The sequence below is a fragment of the Oculina patagonica genome, chromosome 13 (assembly GCF_052425735.1).
Source record: "Oculina patagonica isolate OP01 chromosome 13, crgOcupat, whole genome shotgun sequence".
Taxonomy (NCBI): Eukaryota; Metazoa; Cnidaria; class Anthozoa; order Scleractinia; family Oculinidae; genus Oculina; species Oculina patagonica.
Genome location: NC_135770.1, coordinates 37,241,551 through 37,264,324, shown reverse-complemented (window position 1 = coordinate 37,264,324; position 22,774 = coordinate 37,241,551). Strand labels below are relative to the sequence as shown.

Here is a 22,774-nt window from a genome sequence, read left to right as displayed (position 1 = left end):
CTCTTCTCCTGCAATTTCCAAATTATGACAGTATTTCATGAAGTATCCTGGATTTTTTTCTCTCTTTTTCTTCTAGTTCCCAGCTCTCCGGATGCACCAGTATTTGAAAACGTGACCTCAAGTTCTCTCGCGGTGGTCTGGGACCCACCAGCTGAACCTAATGGCGTGTTACTGTATTACGTTATCTATCAAAATGGCACAGAGATCCAGAGGGTCATGGGAAACGTCACTAGCTACGTTGTGTTTGGTCTCCAGCCCTTCTCTGTCTACGTCTTCAAGCTGAGCGTGTGTACAGCGGTCGGCTGCAGCAACAGCTCCGATTCAGCGCCACAAAGAACTTTTGAATCTGGTAAGAGCTCCTATATTCTTTAGTAATATAAAGTTGTATTTCTCTTATTTAGCTACAGACTCCCGCGTTTTCTAGCGAAACGTATTGATATCGTAGTCACTCACTGGCTAAATAAAAGCGTTATCTGTTGTTGTTGTTTACGAACTTTATGGCCAATCAGTGCGTCAATAGCCACACTCACTTTGATGCCTCCACCTCCCAAACTAACTTGTTTTGTGATGGTCCAAAACAAAGAACCAATAGAAATAGGTCACAAATAGTGAAAATCTATATCTGCAGGCTGCCGTCGATACGCGTTTCGCTCTTACCATTTTTCAGAACCCTCATACATACTCCAGGAAACCTTAAAAGTCCTTCCCGACCATTGCTTTAAGAAAGATGCGTACCGACACGGGCACCTTTTCTGAAGTTCGCGTTTGCAGATTCACAATAAACTCAACCTGCCATAACCGGATAACTCTACATCAAATCAAACTGCGTGTTATGAAACTGTAATTCAGTTCCCTTGTCCGGTATTCTGAAAATAAGCCAAAGGACGGAGTCTTGACTCTTAGTAAATATGCCACACCATTTCTTATAATAGGACACCTGGCCGTAAAGGAATATTCAGGGATTCAAAGTCTCCTTTTAATCCGCTGACTTGAGGTTTGGTTGTATGTGATCCTGAAGAGCGTTTGCTCTCTGTTTTTATATTTACTTTGCAGGTCCTCGAGGTTTATCCGCACCAAGGCTGACATCCACATCAGGAAGGACTGTTGTAATAGAATGGGATGCTCCCTCTGAACCAAATGGCATCATTCAGAAATATCTGATCCAGCGACGAGTCGTGGGGGGTGGTAATCCGTCCAACGTTGCTGAAGTGAACGCTTCTCTTTCACAGCGTTATGTGGATAATACAGCGCGGCCAATAACTGCGTATCAGTACCGCATAGTAGCATACAACAGTGGCCCGGGGGAACCCAGTCCTTACAGCAATGTTACTACAGGCGAGGGAGGTAGGTGATCACATCCTCTGATTACATGTAACTGTTAGTGTAAGGAGCTTAAAGGGGCCTTGAAACGGGATTTTACTAGATTTTTGAACAGCCAAAATGTATTTGTTTCTCAAAACCTTAAAATAATAGTCCATTTTATTAAATGCTTTTAGGCGTGCGTCGGCGTCTGGCTGGGTGGCGTGGAGGGATTGCCTGGCTTCTCAGTTCCTTTTCGCTTTTTGCTGTGCTGTTTTCGCATTGGTTTTCTTCCTTTGATGTTCGTTTTTGGGTTGTTTTCTCCACTTTCGCGTTGGACCATCTGTGTCCCCGTGACGTGCTCCTTTAAGTTGTAAATCAGCATCCATGATACATGTTTACCGGAATTCAGACCTGGCGTCACTCCATTGTTAACATCAACTGACATTTCTTTCTCTCTTCTCCAGATCCCGAGGGCATAGCGGCTCCCACTGTCCAAGCACTCAGTCCCTACGCCATACACGTGACATGGACCACACCGAGCATTCCTAATGGAGTGGTCACGCATTACATAATCAGAGTCAACCACCAGCAAAACTCACGCAACACCACAATCAATGCTAACGCGCCGTTAGAGCTCAACGTGACGTCACTAGATCCTTACATTATGTACAATGTCATTGTTAGCGCATGCACGGTTGGAGGATGCGGTAGCAGCTCGCCGTCTCAAGTGCGTACGCTTCCCGCCAAACCTGAAATGCAACCCGCGCCAGTAGCGGAGGCGGAGTCCCAGACCTCTTTGCGCGTGAAGTGGGATGCACCACTCAGGCCTAACGGGGTGATCTTGCGCTATGAGCTTTTCAGGAGAACAGTTGAAGACCTTGTGGAAAATAACATTACTGCACCAACAGATTATGTAAAAGTGTTTCGGGGCACGGCTTTGATGACAGAGTTCCTTGATACTGGCCTTGGAATCTTCTCGTTACACCAATACAAGGTAAAGTCAAAAACAAAAACTTCGCTATAAAAGGTCCTAATATTTCCGTAATAAATTCCTACTGGCAGGCCATAAAACCTAATGATTCTGAGACTTGACTTGCCTTATAAAAAATCTAACTATGTATGGACAAAATTGTTTTTTTTAACACCGTTTTCAGGTTACAGTTGAAACTGGACAAGGTAACACCACAAGCAACTCCTCCCTACCCTACAGAACAAGCCCTGCCCCTCCCCTGGCGGGCGCCACTGTCAATGGAACTGCTCTGAATCACACATCAGTGTTGGTCACGTGGTCTCCTCCTGGAATCAAGAAGCTCCGTGGTGCTGTTGTGTCGTATAACTTAGAAATTGAAGACACATCCCTACCCTCCTCCCCAGTCAGTCTTGTGGATACATACCCTGGACACCAGACTCGTGTGACTGTCACAAACCTCAAGGCCAACACTATATACAAATTCTATGTAAGAATTTGTTTATTATTTTTTGCTAACTGAAGGTTTTCCTCAAAAAATCGTGTATCAAAAAGGTTGTAAGTGACCCGACAAGGCTTTTCAGCAAGCTGACGTCACAGTTATAAGATTGACCAGCATTTGAGATTTCACCTGTTGAACATTGCGATGATGTTGACTTAGCTTCTTAGGGTCCAGGGTAAGCAAACTGTATCTCTTACTCGTGGTCGATCTTGTTTTTATCAGGTTGAACTGGACAATGGAGCAGGCACCTACAAGAGTGATGGCTTCTCAATCAGAACCTTAGATGGAAGTAAGTCATACAATTGTTACGAGAAACGACGGATTAACATTTACTAGAACGTTGTTTTCGTTGACTATTTGATCGCAGTCAGGAATTGGGCGATCTTAAACCAATAAGGTGTATAAAACATAATTACGTCAATAACGCGTTCAGATTGACAGATGTTTGCCTAAGATGCCATTGGACCTCGCAATTGGAAATCGCGTCTAAAAGTATTTATTGTGGCGTTGTGGTGCCTACGGAAACAAATTTCAGCCAAATATTTACATCCAACGTCACGAGTTTCCCGCTTCTAGTGCGGTTTTCCGTCATTTGAATGTTGTAAACCAAAGCCAATCACGAGAAGAAAAAGGGCGGGAAAAAGCGTGTAAACAAGCGCGCACGAGGTGCTCTGATGGCGAATAGGTGGCGCGAGTTTTATTTTAATCACAGATTAGATTGGATTACTTTCGACGCTTAATTGGAAAAATGATTCTTTGTGATAATTAAAAAAAAAAAATAAAAAAAAAAAAACAAGAAAAAAAAAAAAAAAAAAAAAAAAATACCCCCCTCCTCTCGCGGAGCCACCATAACATTATAATAAAAAAAGGTTAATAGCTCATTTCTTAAATAATAATGCTTAAATAACTGCTTTGTTCATTTTAGTGCCCGAGGGATTCGGTCCACCTACATTACGCGCTTTAAGCAGCACCGAGATCCGCGTGACCTGGGTTCCACCAACAGAGCCAAATGGAGTTGTTATATTGTACAAAATCTATGTGTAAGTTTAACCTTTAAAGGTTTTACTTTTGAAACTTGGAGGAGCGTGGTCGAGTGGTTAGGATGCTGGTCTTGAATCCCGTAGGTCCTGGGTTCAAGCCCTCCACTCTGCCACTAGAGTTTGTTTTTGGTGGTGCCGAGTTCAAACTCTGATTTACGTTTAATTTTAACGTTTCTTTTTTTCTGACAGAAACGACACCTTGTGGACAAACGCGACTGGAGCTGAAATACTAGCCATCGTTTCTGGACTCCAACCATTCACTTATTATGTCGTAAAGGTGTGTACTATGATGATGATGATGATGATGATGATGATGATGATGATGATACCTTTATTTAAGTGTCGAGCAAAAATAGCACTACAAGAACTACTAAATGGCGACATTTAAAGTAAAATAGAAGAGTCATTTAAAGCCACCTAAAATACTAAGATAACCATTCTTCTCGATAGACATAACTTGCACAAGCTCCCACATAAATGCCTTTAGGTATATATTTGTCACCAATATTATGGCTGCCAGATCATAACTCCCTAGCTAAATATTCATTTGTTTTTTTATCCATTCATTTTAAGGTGGCAGTGTGCACTACACATGGTTGCACGATGAGTGGTCCAACAACAACAACGACTCATCCTGCAGGTAAAATTGCTTATTTATTTCACTGCCTTACTCTTCCTCGCTCAAGCGCTCGCTTTTCCCTTGTTTGTTTGTTTAGTTGTTGATATGATTTTTTACCACTTAAGACATTAAATTCCGCCGATCTCCGGTAAACAAGGAAAGAAAACATCGGAATCTCTCGTCTTCTCACTTTGTTTATGCGCGAAACACTAGCGGCTTGTTGTTGAAAAACCAGCTTTTTTGATGCCTGTTATTTATACATGTACAAACTTTCGTTTTCACTTTCAAACTTTAAGCGCGAACCTGCAAATAGCAAACAGTTTGATTTATTTCTACAGCCAAAAATAAACAACTGTGCTGAATTCTAAATTGTTTTAATCCCTTAGAGCCTACAGGGCTTGCTGTACCGCGGCTGACGGCAGGATCAACATTCATTGTTGTCCAGTGGGGTAAGTTGAAAGTCGTTTTAGATATCTGTAAAGTGATGTTCTTGTCAATGTCTCAAATGGTTACTGGAAGGTGTACTCGTAAAGAACTACATGGGCATTTGTGAATATCCTCATGGTGTTGTATTGCATTTTTAGAGCCCCCATCTCGGCCAAATGGAATCATGTCCGGCTATCAGATTTTCAGAAGAATGATTTACCCGTGTCCAACAAGGTATGTATCACGCTTGTTTTAATCGATCTGAGCAGAGGAAATATATATACATGATAGAGCGCTTAATTCGTTTTCAACTTGAAATTGTCAAAGATAAATTTGCGTTTGCTTTGGTTTTGCATTACTACGCTCAGTGATTGGTTTGAAAATCTCGCCCCACTTTCTCGACCAATCAGAACTAAAACCAAAACCAATCGTGACTCGCTCGCGCACGTTTTCCCGCGCCTTCGCGTCAGCTACATGTATTTGTTTCGAGTTTTGATTGGTTCGACTGGATTGTCTGTGTCCTTTGTGATTCGCCAATGTAACTATAACCCTTTCCTTTTGGTTACTACGACACTAAATTGAAAACTGCTCTATGCCAAAGGCTGGCCGTTAAAACTGGATTTATAGGAGGCACATCAATATGGTAATTGCAAAGTGAACGGTAACCAGTCTCGAAACCACGTCGTCTAATTTGAAGGTCGCGTGATTAACTGGTAGAAAAAGCTCATTTAATCATGTTGATCTAGTAACGGACTAGTAGTGTTCTGTACTGCTCTGTGTAAACAGACGTTTTTGAAAAGAACTGTCTCGTGTAAACAGACATGATCCGGTCTAGTCTCGGATAGGACCCATTTGTGACCGATCCCGTATGAACATTGCCAGAGGTTACACTGTGGTTACCAAACACTTGCTATAGATTTATAAAAAAACTTATTGACTAAACTGAATTATTTGCTTGATTTCAGTCCGCCACCAAAAGCCAAGTGCACCTTCATCGAGTGTCACCTATCGGAACAGTTGTGTGGAGTCACATGTTACAATCCAGCCAATCAGGTAGGCCAGGCGAACCGATCCATTTTAAAAATATATATATCCGGCAGGAAAAAACCGATAAGGGCATAACTGGTTCGTGAAGTTCTTTTTCTCAGTCTTCTGAAACAAAATAATGAAAGCCAGAAATGAGGTTATTTTTTTATTTTTTTGGGGGGGAAAATTATCGCATAAAAAAAAAAAAAAAAAAAAAAAAAAAAGGGGAAAAAAAAAAAAAAAAAAAAAATATAAATTTTTTTTTATTTATAAGTTTTTTTTTTACCCCAAACCGCGAAAATAAGTAAAATAGTTATACAACTCTCGTTTACGGACGAATTTCATTACTTCCCCGATTTCATATTTTCGGGGAAATAAGGTATTTTTTAATCTTCATCGGATTCTGTATAACCATAAGATAAACTATGATATAATAAAAGTATCTTCTCTGCTTATTTCTAGATGTGTTGTAATGGCGTTCTTCACTCACGTGACCCATCCAAGACATGTTGTGGTACAAGCTACCTACGTAAGAACCAAGCCTCTGACGTGTGTTGTGGAAACACATTCCACATAAAGCAGGCCGACTATCAGTGTTGCCATGGCGACTACATTCAGGTTCCATCAGGCCTTGTTTGTTGCCCGAAGTCTCAGGGGGGTAGTGTGGTGGGGCTTGGTAATGCCTGTTGTGGGGACACCCCCTATAACAAGAACGATCCGTCCAAGGTGTGTGTGTGCGGAGCGCTGTACGATCCCGTGCCACCAAGGAAATGTTGTGGAGGGAAGGTTGTGGCCTCTGCACAGGTCTGCTGCGGCGATGAAACGAACGGAGCCGAGTATGACCTGGAAGCCAGTAAGAGTTGCTGTGGAACTCAATACGTCCCTACAGATACGAGCCTGTGCTGCAAGGGGTCAGCGGGCGATGTAGTGGTACGTGCGCGGTCATTTCATTGGATATTTTACTGGCCTTGGTTGTTCAAAAAGCTGATAAACGCTAATCTAGGATCGGATGTTATGTTCATCTTGGTTAAAAGTGTTTGAGTTGATGCTTAAAATAGGGAAATAAAGGACAAAATGAATATATTAAAAATAATTATCCACAAATTATAAAACCGGATTCAAACTTAGCGCTAGTCCTGGATTGAAGCTATCCTGGTCGCTTTGAAGAACCGGGTCGATCTGTTCTTAGATTAAGAGAAAGTTATTTAAAATTGGAGAACTTCAGTAAGTCCCTTTTGTATTAACATAGTATATTTTTAATTCTTCTATTTCAAGGTGTATAACTACAGCAGCGCAGCCGATAAAACTGCGTCCAATCACAAATGCTGCGGAAAAAGTCGAGTGTCCAACAGTCTCTCCTGCTGCAACGAGCGTGGCTATGAACCTAGTTCCCAGACCTGTGCGGACAAGTCGAGTAATGGAACAGATGGCTGTGGACTGGGTACGATTTGTAACAAGACGGACGCGCGCGTGGCAATGTGTGACCGATGTGATTTCGACAACACAACGTTGAACTGCGGTTTCGTAGCTGGTCATTACGCGCCCACTCCATCCAATGTTGTGCCGCAAATTTGTTCGACAGATTACGAGGAAATTCTCAAGAATCAATACAATCCAAATCTTCGAGAGTACAACGACACCAGCTTATCGCCTCATACAGTTTATGAATATTACCTCGTCGCCATAAACAATGTAGGGAACGTGTCAAGTCCGGAAGCCAAGAACCGAACGCTCATGGGGCGCCCTGAAGGTCTACAGCCTCCAGTTGCTGTACCGATTTCCTCAACGGAAGTCCGGGTCACTTGGAGTAAACCTTCAAAGTCCAACGGAGTAATCCAGGAGTATAGACTCACGCGAATAAACGGACAAACTGCCCAGCGCCGAGTGGTATATACTGGTCTCAATATGACATTTACAGACCGTGGGCTCGAGCCCTTTACTGGTTATCGTTACGTCATTGAGGCTTGCACGACGCACTGCTCGTCAGCGGAAATGACGTCATTGATCTACACCGATCAAGCTGCACCTGCCTATGTGAACGCGACCATTTTAGTTCCGGTCAACTTCAGTGCGATTCAAGTGTCGTGGGTGGAGCCGCCTAAGCCTAATGGGCAGATCATTCGATTTAACGTTAGCCGTGTAATAAACAGCACTTTCAAGATCCATTTGAACCCGAATGACAAAGGTTTGAGCATGAGTCTTGTGATTGGTGGACTGTCGCCCTACACTAACTACACTTTCGAAGTTGTCGCGTGCACGCGCGTGGGTTGTACAGCAAGTCCGCTGGCCTCAATCCTGACATTGGAAGCGCCTCCTGAAGGTGTTCGCCCTCCGAATCTAACGGTTACAGGCGCAAGAGAAATCGAGGCTACCTGGGTCGAGCCAGACGTCCTGAATGGCGTTATTGTCAAATACTCGCTGTACCGAGGGGACCTTCTTGTGTATAATGGCACAGATGCCTGCTACAAGAACCAGCGATGGTAAAGATACGTGTATCTTTCAAGATAAAGGCAATGGTCTTCAGCCGGTAACGACTTACAGTTACTCGGTGAGTGCCACGACTGGCGGGGGGACCACTAACAGCAGTGCTACTACTGCCACCACCCCGGAGAGTTCACCAGAAGCCATTCCTAAACCTCGTCTGACAGTGAAAAGTGCTTATAGTATTTTGGCGGAATGGGACGAGCCCGGCCAGACCAATGGCAATATTACAAGTTATTCTGTGATCGTGAATGGAAGTGAGCATAACGTTGGTCTCAATATGAACAAGTTAATCACAGGATTGAATCCCTTCACTGTGTATTCCGTTCGCGTCAAAGCCTGTACTGCTAAAGGCTGCGGGCTCGGAGATCGCGAATACGCCACAACAAATGAGGCCCCGCCTATTGGACAGGGAGCTCCCACGTTAGTGCCGCAGGAATGGAATGTTGTTCAGATATCTTGGTCGCCTCCGAGCTCCCCTAATGGAATTATCACCCGATATGAAATCTATCGTAAGATAGGGAACAGTGCGCCCCTGTTAGTTTGTTTCACTTCCCAGCTAACCTGCCTGAACAGTGGTCTGCTGGGATACACGGAGTACTCATACAAAGTAAGAGCAAGGAATAGCGCTGGATCTGTAGACGGACCCTGGGAAGACGTGCGCACTCCTGAGGGACCCCCTCAGGGTATCAACCCACCGTCTCTGAATGTACTCAACTCCACCGCTGTGTACGTGTCCTGGACTGCACCCTCTCAACCTAACGGTCTTGTCACGCACTATGAAGTGCGTTACCGCGAGGAACTCCAAGTCCCCGATAATAGTAACATCACTGTAGCGGCTCGGGTGCCTAGCAACGTGTTGAACGTGACAGTAAACGACTTGAAGCCGCACACAGACTATCAATTCTTGATTGCAGCAATCAACAGTCGCCGTGAGGGAACGAGTGCCTGGGCGACAGCAAAAACCAAACAAGCTCCACCAGCAAACCTTCGACCATTACAAGCTGACAAAGCGGCAGATGGAAAGAGCATGCGTCTATTCTGGGACGAGCCAGGAAGCCCTAACGGCATCATCACTCACTACAAGCTGTACAAGGATGGCGTGCAGCTATACCGCGGCGCCACGCGTGAATACACGGTCACAAGACTTGTTCCTTTCACCGAGTATGAGTTCCAACTAGAAGCCTGTACTGTTGCAGGCTGCACGCTGGGTCCAAAGCAGATCATTTTCTCGGCAGAAGTGGATCCACAAGGTCAATCCCCTCCCACGGCAGGGTTTGTAAATGCAACAGTTGTCCAGATCAGTTGGAGGCCACCAGCTGTGCCAAACGGAATCATTGTACGTTACGAGGTTTACAGGACAGTCACGCCAGTACAGAAGCGCAGAAAGCGTGCTGTAACGCCATCTTCCGACCAGCCAATTTATTCCACCAATGACACTAACAAGCAGAATTACGTGTACACGGACACCGGACTGAAGCCTTACACTCAGTACGGCTACAAAGTGCGCGCGATTAACAATGGAGGATTTATCGACAGTGATACGTTAACTGTCACAACAGACCAAGCCGCTCCCACGTCCATCGACGCGCCGCTTGTCACAGTTTTAGGCGCGTACTCCGTGAACGTGACATGGAAAGAACCAACAGAACCTAACGGCGTGATCCAGTTTTATTTCGTGTACAGAAACGGCTCCATTAAATACGAAGGAAATGGGAATGAAATGAGTTTCGTGGATCATGGTTTGGAGGCTTATACCGTGTACAGTTACACAATCAAGGCTTGCACTTCAGGTGTACTTTGCACTCTAAGCTCTCCAACTAGCCGTCGAACAGCCCAGGCTGCTCCTTCAGGCGTGCGCCCCCCTGCTCTAGAAGCAGTTAGTGCATTGGCTATTAGGATATCCTGGGGGGTGCCTGACAAGCCCAATGGAGTCATCACCAGGTACCAACTGTACGAGGTGGGTGACAGCTCTCCGTTATACACCGGACTGGACAAGTCGATTACAATAAGCAACAAGGAACCTTACACGAAATATTCATTTTACATCATCGCTTGCACAAGCGCGGGATGTACGCAGAGCGCATCAGCTGAAGTGCGTACCAAGGAGGCTCCGCCGACTGGTCTTGATGCACCCAGGGCCACAGTGGGTGGCTCGTCGTTCGTGCGAGTCGAATGGAACCCTCCGAGAAAACCGAACGGCTTAATTCTGTATTACCTTGTCACGCGTAATGGTACTCAAGTTTATAACGGCACTGATTTGAGATTCAACGATCACACTGTAGCTTCATACACCGTATACGCGTATGTCGTGACAGCTGTTAATTCCGTGGATCGCATGACAAGTTCTCCTGGGCTCAGTCCTCCTACAAATCCGGGTGCCCCAGATAATGTAAGCGTACCGACTCTCGAGGCTCTCAGCGCGTCATCCATGAAAGTGTTTTGGGCAGCTCCAGGGATACCAAATGGTGTTATTTCCAAGTATGAAGTGCTGTATAATTTTAAAGGAGCACAAGGGAACGCTCAGGTCAAAGATGCTGGTGTTGCAAAGGAAACAATTCTTACTGGCCTGTTGCCGTACACGCTATATGAAGTCAGAATCCGCGCTTGTACACTCAAAGGCTGCAGCACAGGCGAGGCAAAATCTGCCCGCACCCACGAAGCTCCACCAGAAGGTCAGAATCCCCCGGATTTCCCACGTTTGGATATCGGTGCCAGGAGGGTGTTGGTCTTGTGGAATGAACCGATGAAACCGAACGGATTTATGCTGTTTTACAAGTTGTACCGGCGCGGAGCATCGCTGTCTGGTAATCAGCCTTTGGTTTATGGTCCAGAAATTTACGTTGTGAACGTAACAAATGGTTCTGCGTTAGCATACAACGATACAGACGTGAAACCGTATCACAAGTACGAATATCGCGTGATCTCGGGTAACAGCGCCGGCGAGACCGCGAGTGAGTGGTCAGTGGTACAAACTTTAAGCGCACCACCAGAGCAGCTAAAACCGCCGCATGTAAATGAAACACGTGCTAACAGTTTGGAAGTGTTGATCTTTGCACCTGGTACACCCAATGGTGAAATCAGAAATTACATTTTAGAAGTGTCAGGACAAAATATATCAGAAGGCCTGTCCACTGTTCGTGTAGTGCGCGGACTTGAGCCGTTCACGGAGTATACTTTACGTGTGTATGTTTGTACCGACGGGGGCTGTGCTGCGGGACCCAGTGTGAGGCGGAGGACGTCTGTGGGAGTTCCTTCCGAATTTGGCCCCCCGCGCGAGGTCGATATAAATGCCACTACAATAACACTGGAATGGGATGAGCCAAGTAAACCAAATGGAGTCATTCAAAGGTGGGTCTAAATTAACAATAAAATTTTCACTTATTAATAATGTCAATGAAATATTCTTTTATGCTTGATAAATTTCAACTAGATTTGTAAAAAAAAGTGTGTTTATTTTTTCTTAGCATTGTAAGCCGTATTTTCCTACAAATTATTATAAACTGAATTTTTCCGAAGGAAACTTCAAAAAACAATTATTTTGTAATCTGTTTTAATGTTGTCAATTTTTGACATTCTTACTCTTTCTTTCGCCTAAATATTTCATTTTTTGTGTGCAGAAGCGATATTCGATTTAAGGTCGCAGAATTGACAGAACGATCATGGTTTCCTTCGAATACTACTAGTCGCTTCATGCTACAAAAGTAACCAGCTATGTCAAACGCTGCTTGTGAGGGTCACCTATTTCATTTTTTTTAACAATTCTTTTCTTTTTCAGATACGAAGTTCTATATCAATCTTGTGATGTCGACTGTCCCACTGCAATACCTGAGAGCGGGATCAACACAGGTCTTTCACGGCGTTATACAGTTGAGGGTCTGACTCCTTACACCATGTACAACCTCAGGATAAAGGTTTATAACACGCTACATTCAAGACTGTCCCAGGCACAAATGATGCGAACAAAAGCTGCAAGTACGTTGAGTCTTATGTAGATGTTTTAAAACAAAGTCAGAATTGTCCTGTTCTAAAATGTATGCGGTGTTGATTGTTCGTGTTTGCCCAAATCCGTTGTCTACTGTCTGATACCCCTATGCTGCAACCCCGTCCCTCCACCCCACCCCTTCCTTCCCCCATAGTCGGTAGAATTAGCTATAATGTTGTGTTAGAGTAGTACTGAAATTTCATTGAGATTTCAAGAGCGATCAACTTACAATTTCACCAAACATTATTGATAAATAATCACGAAAACAGGTGTTGAGAAAAAAGAAAATTGAAAATTGCGGGATACTGACTCGATGTTCCGTTAAATTTTGATCAATAAAGAGAACTGATATTCCGGGTATGGGACTTTGTTTAAACGTGTTTCTACTTCTCCGTTGACCCAGAACTACACCAATCCAGATCATAAATCACGATATGTAGTTTCTCTGTCATCAATCCCTATATCGCTAGACTGATTATTCTTGATTCGTTCCAGATCCCGAGTTAACAGGAAACAGGCCGCGAGTGAACGTGACAGGGCTCAAGGTGGCTGTGGACTGGAGCGAGTGCTTTATTCTTAACGGTCCCCTGGACACTTACGTGCTGTTAGAAAACGGATTACTTACTTATGAAGGACAACAAAACAAGAGGGACCTGGGAACTAGGCATAAAGGAGGTGAGAGCAGTGATTCAGCCAATGATATTCTCGTTTCCAGGGCGGCTCAATTTCTTAGCTGAGAAATTGAGTGCAGAAACACAGTCTATCCAATCGTCTTAACGCTCCAACGAATACGTTATTCGAGCAGCCCTGGCAACGAACGAGCACGAGCCATCACGCATCTGACCAAATCTCTTGTTCTTTGCTGTGACGTTTTATGTTTTTAGATACTAATACCATTCCAGTTACTCTATGCCTCTTTTCAAAACGAAACTACTTGCGAAATCATTCAAATGAAAATGAGTTTTATTTGCATGAAAATGGACTTGCAGGTGAAACTCATTTTCATTTGAATGGTTTCGCACGTAGACTCGTTTTGAAACAGAGGCAAAGGTAACTCGGAAATGGCTATTGTTCAACCCTGACTCTTAAGTGCTACTATGATAAAATTTTTGATTTTCATTTTTTTACATTTTCGTGAACAATTAGACTTTTTACTCACCATCCAAATTTCAATCTATTACGAACATCAGAAGTCGTTTTATAACATTTATTCCATAGAATTACGGCCGCCATAATCACCTTTTCCGCTTGGTTGCGAATAGGGAGAAAATGACGCCAAAGCCCAAAAATACCTCACGGGTTGAAATTAGAATAACAATCAGCATAGAAAATTGCACGAAAAACAAGTCCAAAGTTTTTGTTTCTTTTCGCGTGATTTTCAATACATATTGTTATTATAATTTCAACCCGTGAGGTATTTTGGAGCCTTTGACGTCATTTTTTCCCTATTCGCAACCAAGCCTTGGAACAAGGTTGTTTAAGGTCGCGCGGGACCCTTGCTCATTAATAAATTCATTAGCCAAATTTCTTGACGGAGTGCTATCTTGTAAAGCTTTAATTCACTACATTTTGAACATTGATTCCTCTAAAATTTAACAAGGATATTCGGGGATGATGGAATTACATCATGATTGTCCTTATACTGAGAGATGATCGTTGTCTGTGATGTTACAAGCTCTTAAAAGTTTAACTGCAGATAATGCGATTTTGTGTCCAAGTTTTCAGCTAGCACAGCGCACCGAATTAAATGATTATATAGCCTAGTGATGAATCATAACCCCTTTTGTGCTATGGCTAGAACGAAATTTTCGATTTCAAAAACTGCTACAAGTTAATGGCTTCTAAGAGAGCAAAAATGTGAAATCTAAACTTTGAAACGTGCTATCTTCATTTTGAGAAGGAAATTTAAAAATTCGCTCTAGTCATAGCACAATAGAGTACATCAAGTTTATGTTCCTCGCGAATCAACTCTTGAAATTCTTTATCGGCGGAGAAAACTTGGACACAAAATTGCAGGTTTTGAGGCTTCCGAAGACCTTCCGAATCAATGTTTACAACAACGTGTGATATATTCAAAGCTGTGAATCTAATTATGATAATTCCCTATTTCCAGCGCACGTGGCAGAAAGCTGAGAACAATTACTAGTAATTACTTGTACAAAAGAGTTCAAAAACAAACATTCTCATGAATATTTCGTTTGTTGTCGGCTTCGTCGTCCGGCAGTTCGTGCATACTCTTTAAATAAATACATACTATGATTGCAAGGGTCCTGCGCGACCTTAATGGCGGCCGTAAATTATCGGAAATAAACGTTAAATAAAACGACTTCTGATGTTCGTAATGGATTGAAAATTGGCAAGGTGAGTAAGAATGTCTTATTGTACACGAAAATGTAAAAAATGGAAATCAAAAATTTGATCATAGTGGCACTTTAAAAAAGGTAATTTTTGCATTTGAGATTTTCGTTGTAGTGACATATTTGTTTTGCTTTTGTTGTAGAGTACACATACATAGCTCAAGCCACTACTTTAGTTGACGGCCGCAAAGTCACTGTGACTGCACCGTCCAGTGTCACAGTAGAACTACTAAGTAAGTATTGCTTGTCTTTGTTATGGCTACTTAACAGAGTTTTTTTTGTAAGGTCTTGATAAAAGCAGGCAAGTAAAGATTTGAAATAAAACGACAATTTTTTTTAAGTTTACATAACATATTTTCGACAGAAACCTCTAGATAATCTGCGCTCGGCTTTCACCGCCGGTTTCTGTGCTTAATGGCTTGTTATATTGCCTTTTTCCTCTGGATGGGATGCTAGTCGATCGCAGGTAACGCTGGTTGCACACTCATTTGTACTCCTTGCTAGAGTGAGACACTTAAGAATGTTGGGTCCTGACTAAGAACACAGAACCCGACGCGCTATCCATTAGGGCACCGCGTCTCCCATCAAATCTCAAGAGTAAACTCTTACTGTAACTCGCCCACTTACTAACTCCGAGGGTATTGGCACAAGACAATCAACCCTCCTATGTTAAGTCATGTGATCAATAATATTTCATCTATCAAAGACATTTACACTTTACGACATGATTTTTTTTTCTTCAGCTGAACCCGTCGAGCCACCAACTGCAGAAGCACAAACTGCAGATGACTGGTATCGGAGTGTGTGGTTTATAGCTGTCATGGCGTTGGTAGCCATTATTATCTTGTTCGTGTTGTTGGCATTCTGTCTGTACAGATCCAGTGGAAGTAGAACTGTTTATGTACGCGATAGAGAACCTTTGCCTCCGCGCACTAAAATCCGATCCAGACCTCCATCCATGTCGAGTCTGTACACGTCCAGCCTCGACAGAAAGAACGGCAGTATGATTGTAAGTCCTTGTTTATGTTTTAACCTGGGGAGGGGTAGAATAAATTCCATTTCCGGTCGGAATAGCTGTACATACAGTTCTTAGCGGTTTGACAAACCAACGAGGAGAAATTCTGCATTGGTTTAAAGTATGGACGCTTCCCGTTTGCATGGAATTTTCGGTGAGAATTTTTCGACAAAATTATAGAATAGTGCAATTTTTTCATCACTTGAACGGAACGAATAGACGCCGTTGTGATAACACCGCGAGAGCCTGGGTCACAAAAAAACATGGCATTCTATATCTTCCCGTCTTCATGAGAAAGTTCAAGGAAAAAACTCTCGCCGCTTCTGAAGAATCGCCCTTTATCTACACTCGACAGGAATTTTGACTGAATCTTAATCGATTCAACGGGTAATTTGTTGGCTTTCTTGGCTTAATTATCGACTTTGCTTTGTGAACGAAGTTTGGTTAAGTTGCCTACCACAAATTTCAGAACAGTTTAGCCCCCCCCCCCCCCCCCCCCCCCCCCCCGGCGTACCAAAAAATCTGCGATATTCCCGTGACGTGGCTCCTTTAAATAGAGGCTAAAGCACAACGGAAACAAACACACGAACATTTAACTCGATATTATATTATTTAATTTGCTTTATCAAAAGTAAAGCTGCGTCCTCTAGAACTTTGGGAAATATTTTAAAAGAGTTTGAGACTAGCAATATAATTTTATTTAACATTGTTTATCAGGAGATGCACCCGATGCAGAATCCATACCACAGTAGTACGACAGCCTTGTTTGACAGCACTGAGAGACTGAACAGACACGCCGACCAGTATGATTATTACAATGGCAGTCTTCACAAAGTTCCACTGGATACAAGTCAAGATTGGGACGGTTATATAAAGAGCCATAGCAACAGGGATTCTGGACTGGTAAGATCTGTTTCTATCTGGCCCCGTAGGTTTTAGTATTGTCATCTTTTTGCCTTTCATCTACCCTAAGTTAACTGTATCAGGGTTCGTACGGTTCCTGGAAAACCTGGAAACTCCTGGAATTTTATTGTGGCACTTTCCAGGACTGGAAAGTCCTGGAAAAAGACTACCGGTCCTGGAAAGTTCTGGAAAACTGTTAAACTCAAGTAACAACTGAACTCTCAGAACTAACATTATAAGAAATGTACAGACAGTAAGGAGAAATAATATTGAGATCTTGTGAGCAAAAGGGTTAATGCAAATTTTGAAGTCCTGAGTCCTGAATCAATCTGAGTCCTTGAAAAGTCCTGGAAAATTGTTTGTGAAAAAGGGTACGAACCCTGTGTTACGTTGAGGCTTCCTTTGTTTTGTGACAAATCCCCTCTTAACTCGAAATTGTGAACTCAAAAAAAGTTATTCTTTTCCAAGTCTCGATCATTGCAGACGTTTCTAAACGTATGCAAAAAAACTGTGGTGGACCAATCTGCTCTCCGCACGATTTCAAATAAATACAGTCAACCATTTTTAGGGTTGTTCAGAGTGAACAATGTGTAGCGTGCCGATATTGGCTGAAATTTGCGCTAACCTTTGTGGACCCGGTTGGGAGTGGGGTAATTCCTTGCTCATAGTTTGTTTTTTTTTTTGTTTATTTTTTTTTTTTTTTTTTTTTTTTTTTTTTTTTTTTTTTTTTTTTTTTTTTTAAATTTTTCCCCCCTTTTTCCCCCCGGGGGAAAAAAAAAAAAAATATATCCCCCCCCCCCTTTTTCCCCCCTTCCTGCCCAAAAAAATATATTTTTTCGAGTTTTTATTGGTTCACCCGATTTTTTTTTTCCTTTTTTAATGGCCAAAAAAAATAATTTGGTTTTGGTTTTACGAAACTCAAATAAAAACTGCTCTATCCTGCAGGCTAACAAAACAGGCATTCTTTTGTTGAAGTTTAGCATTGTTTCAGTTAAAAGAGCTATGTCACGGGGATTTCGCAGATTTTTGGTTTAAACTGTTCTGAAATTAGTGGTAGGCAACTTAACCCAATTAGAAAACATTATCTTTGGACATCTACAGGAAGATATAACCTTAATTTGCGGATAGAAAATTAACCTACGGCTATAGATATCGATTTTTTGGTGACGCTCGGAAACAACTTGAAAACGTTAGCCTGACTTTTTCAAGTTGCAGTCCGAGCCATCCGCAGCCAAAGATGTTCGTAACAGTTTCAGTGCTCTTATATAACAATTTTTAATAAAAATGGACCATTATTTTTAGGTTTCCTGCGACACAAATATAAATTTTGGCTGTTCAAAAATCTGGTAAAATCCGTGACATAGTCCCTTTAAAGCTGGCGTATTTACAATCTGTTCGCGTTACTGTTCTTTTTACAGTATGATGACGAAAAGTTGGACTTCTCGGACAGTGAGCCGAGCACACCGTATCAGAGCTTCAAGAGGGAGCAGTACTTCACAGATACCCATCTATAGTCTATCAAATTGCTAGAATTTGTAATCTTTTAAATTATATATTGTATTAATATCGCTGATGAATAATATTTGTAGTGTAGTTAGGTAGTATATTAAGCTTTGTCGCAGCAAAGGAGTGTCAGATTGTGATTTAAGAGTGAGTGTGGTTTTCCAACAGCTTTCGTAGTAACTTTGTTTTGGCCTTTGTTAAAGCAATCTTTTCCAGCAAATAAGGTGCGTAACTAAACTCAATCGTGAATTGACTTCCGCGCTTGGCACGGTTTGCACATTTTCCCGCGCTTGCAATTGGCACGGGTTACATGTTTTCCTGCGCTTGGTGCGGATTTCTAGTTTTCCCGCGCTTGACGCGGTTTGGACATTTTCCCGCGCTTGGTACGGGTGACATGTTTTCTCACGCTTGGCACGGGGTACAAGTTATCCAGCCCCTGCCAACAGCTAGATGGGTTTACTCGGGTTTACTTCGAGTCTTTGCTTGTCGTCTGTCAGCCTGGCTCGCAATGATAAGACATGATCGATAACGATGATGAACTTAAAGTTATACGAACGTCGTTAGAAACTGCGCTATGAACATGTTTGTCGTAAATTTATTGACCAATAATCGCGGTATTAACTTTAGTATCTAAACTTACTGGAAAAGTTGACTTTAAAAAACAAATAGTTATCTGTTGTATTTGTATTATGGATAATTGTTTATTTACGCTGGATTTCATTTGATATCTTCCACTACTGATTGTGGAACTACAGTATTTTATTAACTTGACTGCTCTGGCAGCAGTATCAAGTATTTAATAGACGCTTATGAAATACGAATGCGCGTAAAACCGTTCACACCCACCTTATTGTTCCCATATTTCCCTCGCATCCATAAAATACGAGAGCCTTCGCCTAGTCAACTCTTTCTCAGTTTATTATTTTGATCCTCTTAATCTCGATAGAATTCTAGAAGAATTTCAGGAGTATAACTTGTGTCCTGGGGGCATTTTTAAACACGTCGAGTCTAGAAGCCACTAATTACAATTATATAAAATTGATTTAAGTTTGCTGACGTTATGTTGGCCAATAACTTTTGCAAGATACAAATCGTGTGTAGTTTTACAGCTTAAGGCAAGTATTTTTTTTTAATTAAAATTTTGAATTATTTTGAGTGAACAAAGACGATGTTGTAAATGTGTAAACTACTGTAAATTAGCTGTTCATATTAAAATACACTTCTAGCAAAACAACGCCTTCCCGTTCTTTTTGTCTGGGGCTTTGTTATGGAACAATTGCACAATCTTAACGCTCCAACCCAAGTTTGTCCACGATATAAAAATGTCACTTTTTAAAATTTTGTTATCAAGGGCATGGATTTTTGGGACGATTTCTTTCATTTGAACGGTCGCTTAGTTAGGTAAATTAGCAGATTATGAAAATAAACTTGTTCTTCAGTAGAACAACGCCTTTCGGCCATCAGTAAAAGAACCCCTTTATACCGCCCGACTGCTGAGATTAACGTAGCTCAACGGAATAGAACCACGTTAATTGACAGTGAAAAAATGGTTAATTATCTTGCAATAATAAAACAACCGAGACAGAACATAAAAGCTTGGATTAACGAGGATTTCTTCATTGAAGTTTTAACAGTACACAGTCCCTTTTGGGTCTCGATCATATATGGGTTTATTGTCTGGATTCAATTCAATCATACCGGTTCAAAATTGTACAAGATGCTAAGCGACGACCAGCGAACTAAAACAAAACTCAATAATAACGAATGAATAAACGGCCGAGTTGTGCAATTTCAATTTGAAGTATAATTGATTTGTAGTGTGGTGCAGATTGCACCGGTTCCTGTTTGCAGGGTAACTGGCAATCTTTAAAACAGAAAATGCTAGTCGATGTGGACGACCGCGAAACAACTAAAAGCTAATCAAACAAATAAAAGATTATTATGGTTGATGAATATATACAATCCTTATTACACGTAACCCGACAGCAACAGCCTAATGCCAAACTCTACACAATTTTCCTGCCTGAATCTTTGGGCGTATACTTCAAAGGAGAGAAAAGTATTGGCTGAATGCACCTGACAAGAACCCCTGTAATGAGCTATTGCTAGATGGGCAAAAACTTCAGCTCTCCATCTGTTTTACCCGGTGCTAAGGGTGTGAGTGTGTTTGCTAATTACACTTTACAATCTAATTTACATGTGGTATATATAGTCATCCGGCATTGTAAGGGGACAAACAAGCCGATTTCAAAGGCAATCAAAAATCGAGATTGCGATGTCAAAATTCTTTGGTTGCCTTTAGGCTAGAATGAGCTAGAATATACCTTCGTTTCGCTAGTAAATGGTGCATTTATTTGAATTGTTGCTGAGAAGCTGTGAAGTCCGTACCCTCGAGAGCAATTGTGGATCAGTGGATCGAATCATAAATAAAATTCACTCAATACAGTAATAGGAGCTTTTGGCTAGCAATTATTCAGTTTAAAAACAATCTATTTAAAAGAATCAATTGTTTCAAAACAATCAATAATTGAGATGCGATGTCAAATTTCTTAGATTGCCTTTGGGCCAGAATGAACTAGAGTATGCCTACTTTTGTATCGCTGGTAAATAGTGTATTTGGGCATTGACTTGTACCCATGTCCGTACCCATGAAAGCAATTATGGATAAGTGAATTGAGTCATAAATAAAATTTATTCAAATCAGAAAATGGTGCTTTAGTAAGAGCTATTGTTTGGGCGATTGTCTAAGAGTACAATTAATATCGGCTGCTTCTGTCCTGGGACAGCCTTCCTAGTGTGGTCCAGGTGTGGCCCAAAAAAGTGTACCCTGCGCAAGTCTAGGCATTTCTAGATTGTGCTAGTAAAGTAGCATATTTGCTGGTAGCACTGCTCTTTTTCTGGCCAACGCTAAATATGCTCGTTTTTCCAATTGCCCTTTTTTTTTGCTCTTTGCATGTCCAGGCCGTTGTCTCGCGTCCCCAGTGTTCAGTCCACTGTCTGTCTTCGCCGTGCTGTCTGCGGTTGCAGCATCCTGTGCGTCTGCGCTCTGGCGCCGGCAGGCCGGCGGCAGCCGACGAGGGACACTCTCTTGCTGCCTGCGACAAGCGTTCATCTGGCGCTGGCATGGCCGACGCCATGGCCGCCTGGGGTACTGGGGCTGACATGGTTTACATGTGACCTCCGGTTCCGGCCCCCGCCCCGTCCCCGTCCCGGGATCAGTGCTGCATGCTACTATTGTCCTTTCGATCGTCACAAGTGCTGGGACGATGATCAAATTGGATGAATGACGATATTCAATTCGAATGCTGCAGTGCTATTGGGAAAAATATGCCAGTGCTCATTCTTCTCACATCTACCTATGCGCAACCTTTTATTTTATGCCACAAAAATCACAGCAGGCCGGAGATAAACCGGCGTTGTCTTGTTATAAGGAAACTAGCGAACAATATTAGAAATGCCTATACTCTATTTCATGATCCGGCAACACTTTTGTCTCCCATCAGATGCAACGTCATGCTTTATTGCTCAACCAGTCTGGTTCGTAACAAAGAAAATTTAAATACCATTGAAAAAGGTACAAATAAGAATTCACTCTCATAACTCCAGTTTCAACCAAGCTTTCACCGACTTGTTGCACAACAGTTTAGAGCCGGTGGTTAAAGATGCCCCGAAACATCCCGTTATAACTTTCCAAGCAATTTCGAATAATCTTATCGATGATGGGATGCCGTGCATGTAATTTGTTGGAAGTTAAAACCAGACACGTCAGAACAATCGCGCAGTGATAATGGAACTAAAATCAATTGTCGTTCACGTTGCCATTGTTTTTCTCTCTATGCGGCTGTCTGGGGAATTTGTTTAAAGCTCTCAAGCACTGATAATAAATTACCCTCCACTCGGCTTGCTTGGCATTAAGTTAGTGGTGGGTACACGTGAACATTGCTGTGGTACAAATCTTGGACTTTCCTTTTGCCAAGGTAAGAATTACTTCATCGTAGACTCATCGTAGAGATCGCCTTACTATTGTTATCAAGCTTTCATAGAGGTGTCTGCGCGAAAACCTCTGGGAGTTCTTTCTGTATATTTCAAATAAGTGTTCTTACGTAACTATTAAATGCAGAAAGAAATTATAAAATAGTTAACCTGAAGGTTGTAAACCTAAAGAGGTACAGAATCATGCTAGGTCAATCAAATACAACTCTGTCATTGATGACTGGAGACCACCAAAAAACTTTAAAGACTTACGTGAGTTAGCTATTACTAATACACTTCCCAACTCGGAAGGCATTTGCGTGAACAGTTAGACATACCCCCTGTACAACATATGTTTCCTAAACCTGCCGAATGGTTTACTTTTTAAAATAAAGTTCTGTCTTCTTATATTAAGTATCAGGTGTATTAGTACTCTGTACTGAGCTTTTGTGTCTGAGCCAAGAAAATGAAAGAACGAACATTCGATCCCCTTCGTCATCCTTGATTGGATCATCGACATTTCCATCATTTTATTTTGCATATATATCGTGCTTATTGCCTCAGTGAGAAATCATTCATCTCGAATGTTCTTTTTGCGGTTGCAGATCTTTGATCACAAGACGCAAGGAATTCAACCTTAACCAGGTGAACTCCCTACTTGAACACAATACATCAT

At 42.1% G+C, this 22,774-nt stretch overlaps 1 protein-coding gene across 1 annotated transcript in view; it reads left to right on the top strand.

The window, feature by feature from the left end:
- Positions 1-19,360, top strand: part of LOC144634433 (usherin-like) — a 39,323-nt gene extending 19,963 nt beyond the window's left edge. The window contains 20 exon segments of the mRNA XM_078493385.1: positions 77-349; positions 1,054-1,344; positions 1,767-2,296; positions 2,457-2,759; positions 2,994-3,060; positions 3,697-3,811; positions 4,001-4,088; positions 4,385-4,451; positions 4,817-4,879; positions 5,015-5,090; positions 5,822-5,909; positions 6,345-6,812; positions 7,158-8,360; positions 8,362-11,714; positions 12,142-12,338; positions 12,844-13,023; positions 14,849-14,938; positions 15,449-15,714; positions 16,438-16,623; positions 18,042-19,360. Of these exon segments, the coding sequence (XP_078349511.1) occupies positions 77-349; positions 1,054-1,344; positions 1,767-2,296; positions 2,457-2,759; positions 2,994-3,060; positions 3,697-3,811; positions 4,001-4,088; positions 4,385-4,451; positions 4,817-4,879; positions 5,015-5,090; positions 5,822-5,909; positions 6,345-6,812; positions 7,158-8,360; positions 8,362-11,714; positions 12,142-12,338; positions 12,844-13,023; positions 14,849-14,938; positions 15,449-15,714; positions 16,438-16,623; positions 18,042-18,137 (8,000 nt within the window). The 3' untranslated portion in view covers positions 18,138-19,360.
- The last annotated feature ends 3,414 nt before the right edge of the window (positions 19,361-22,774 follow it).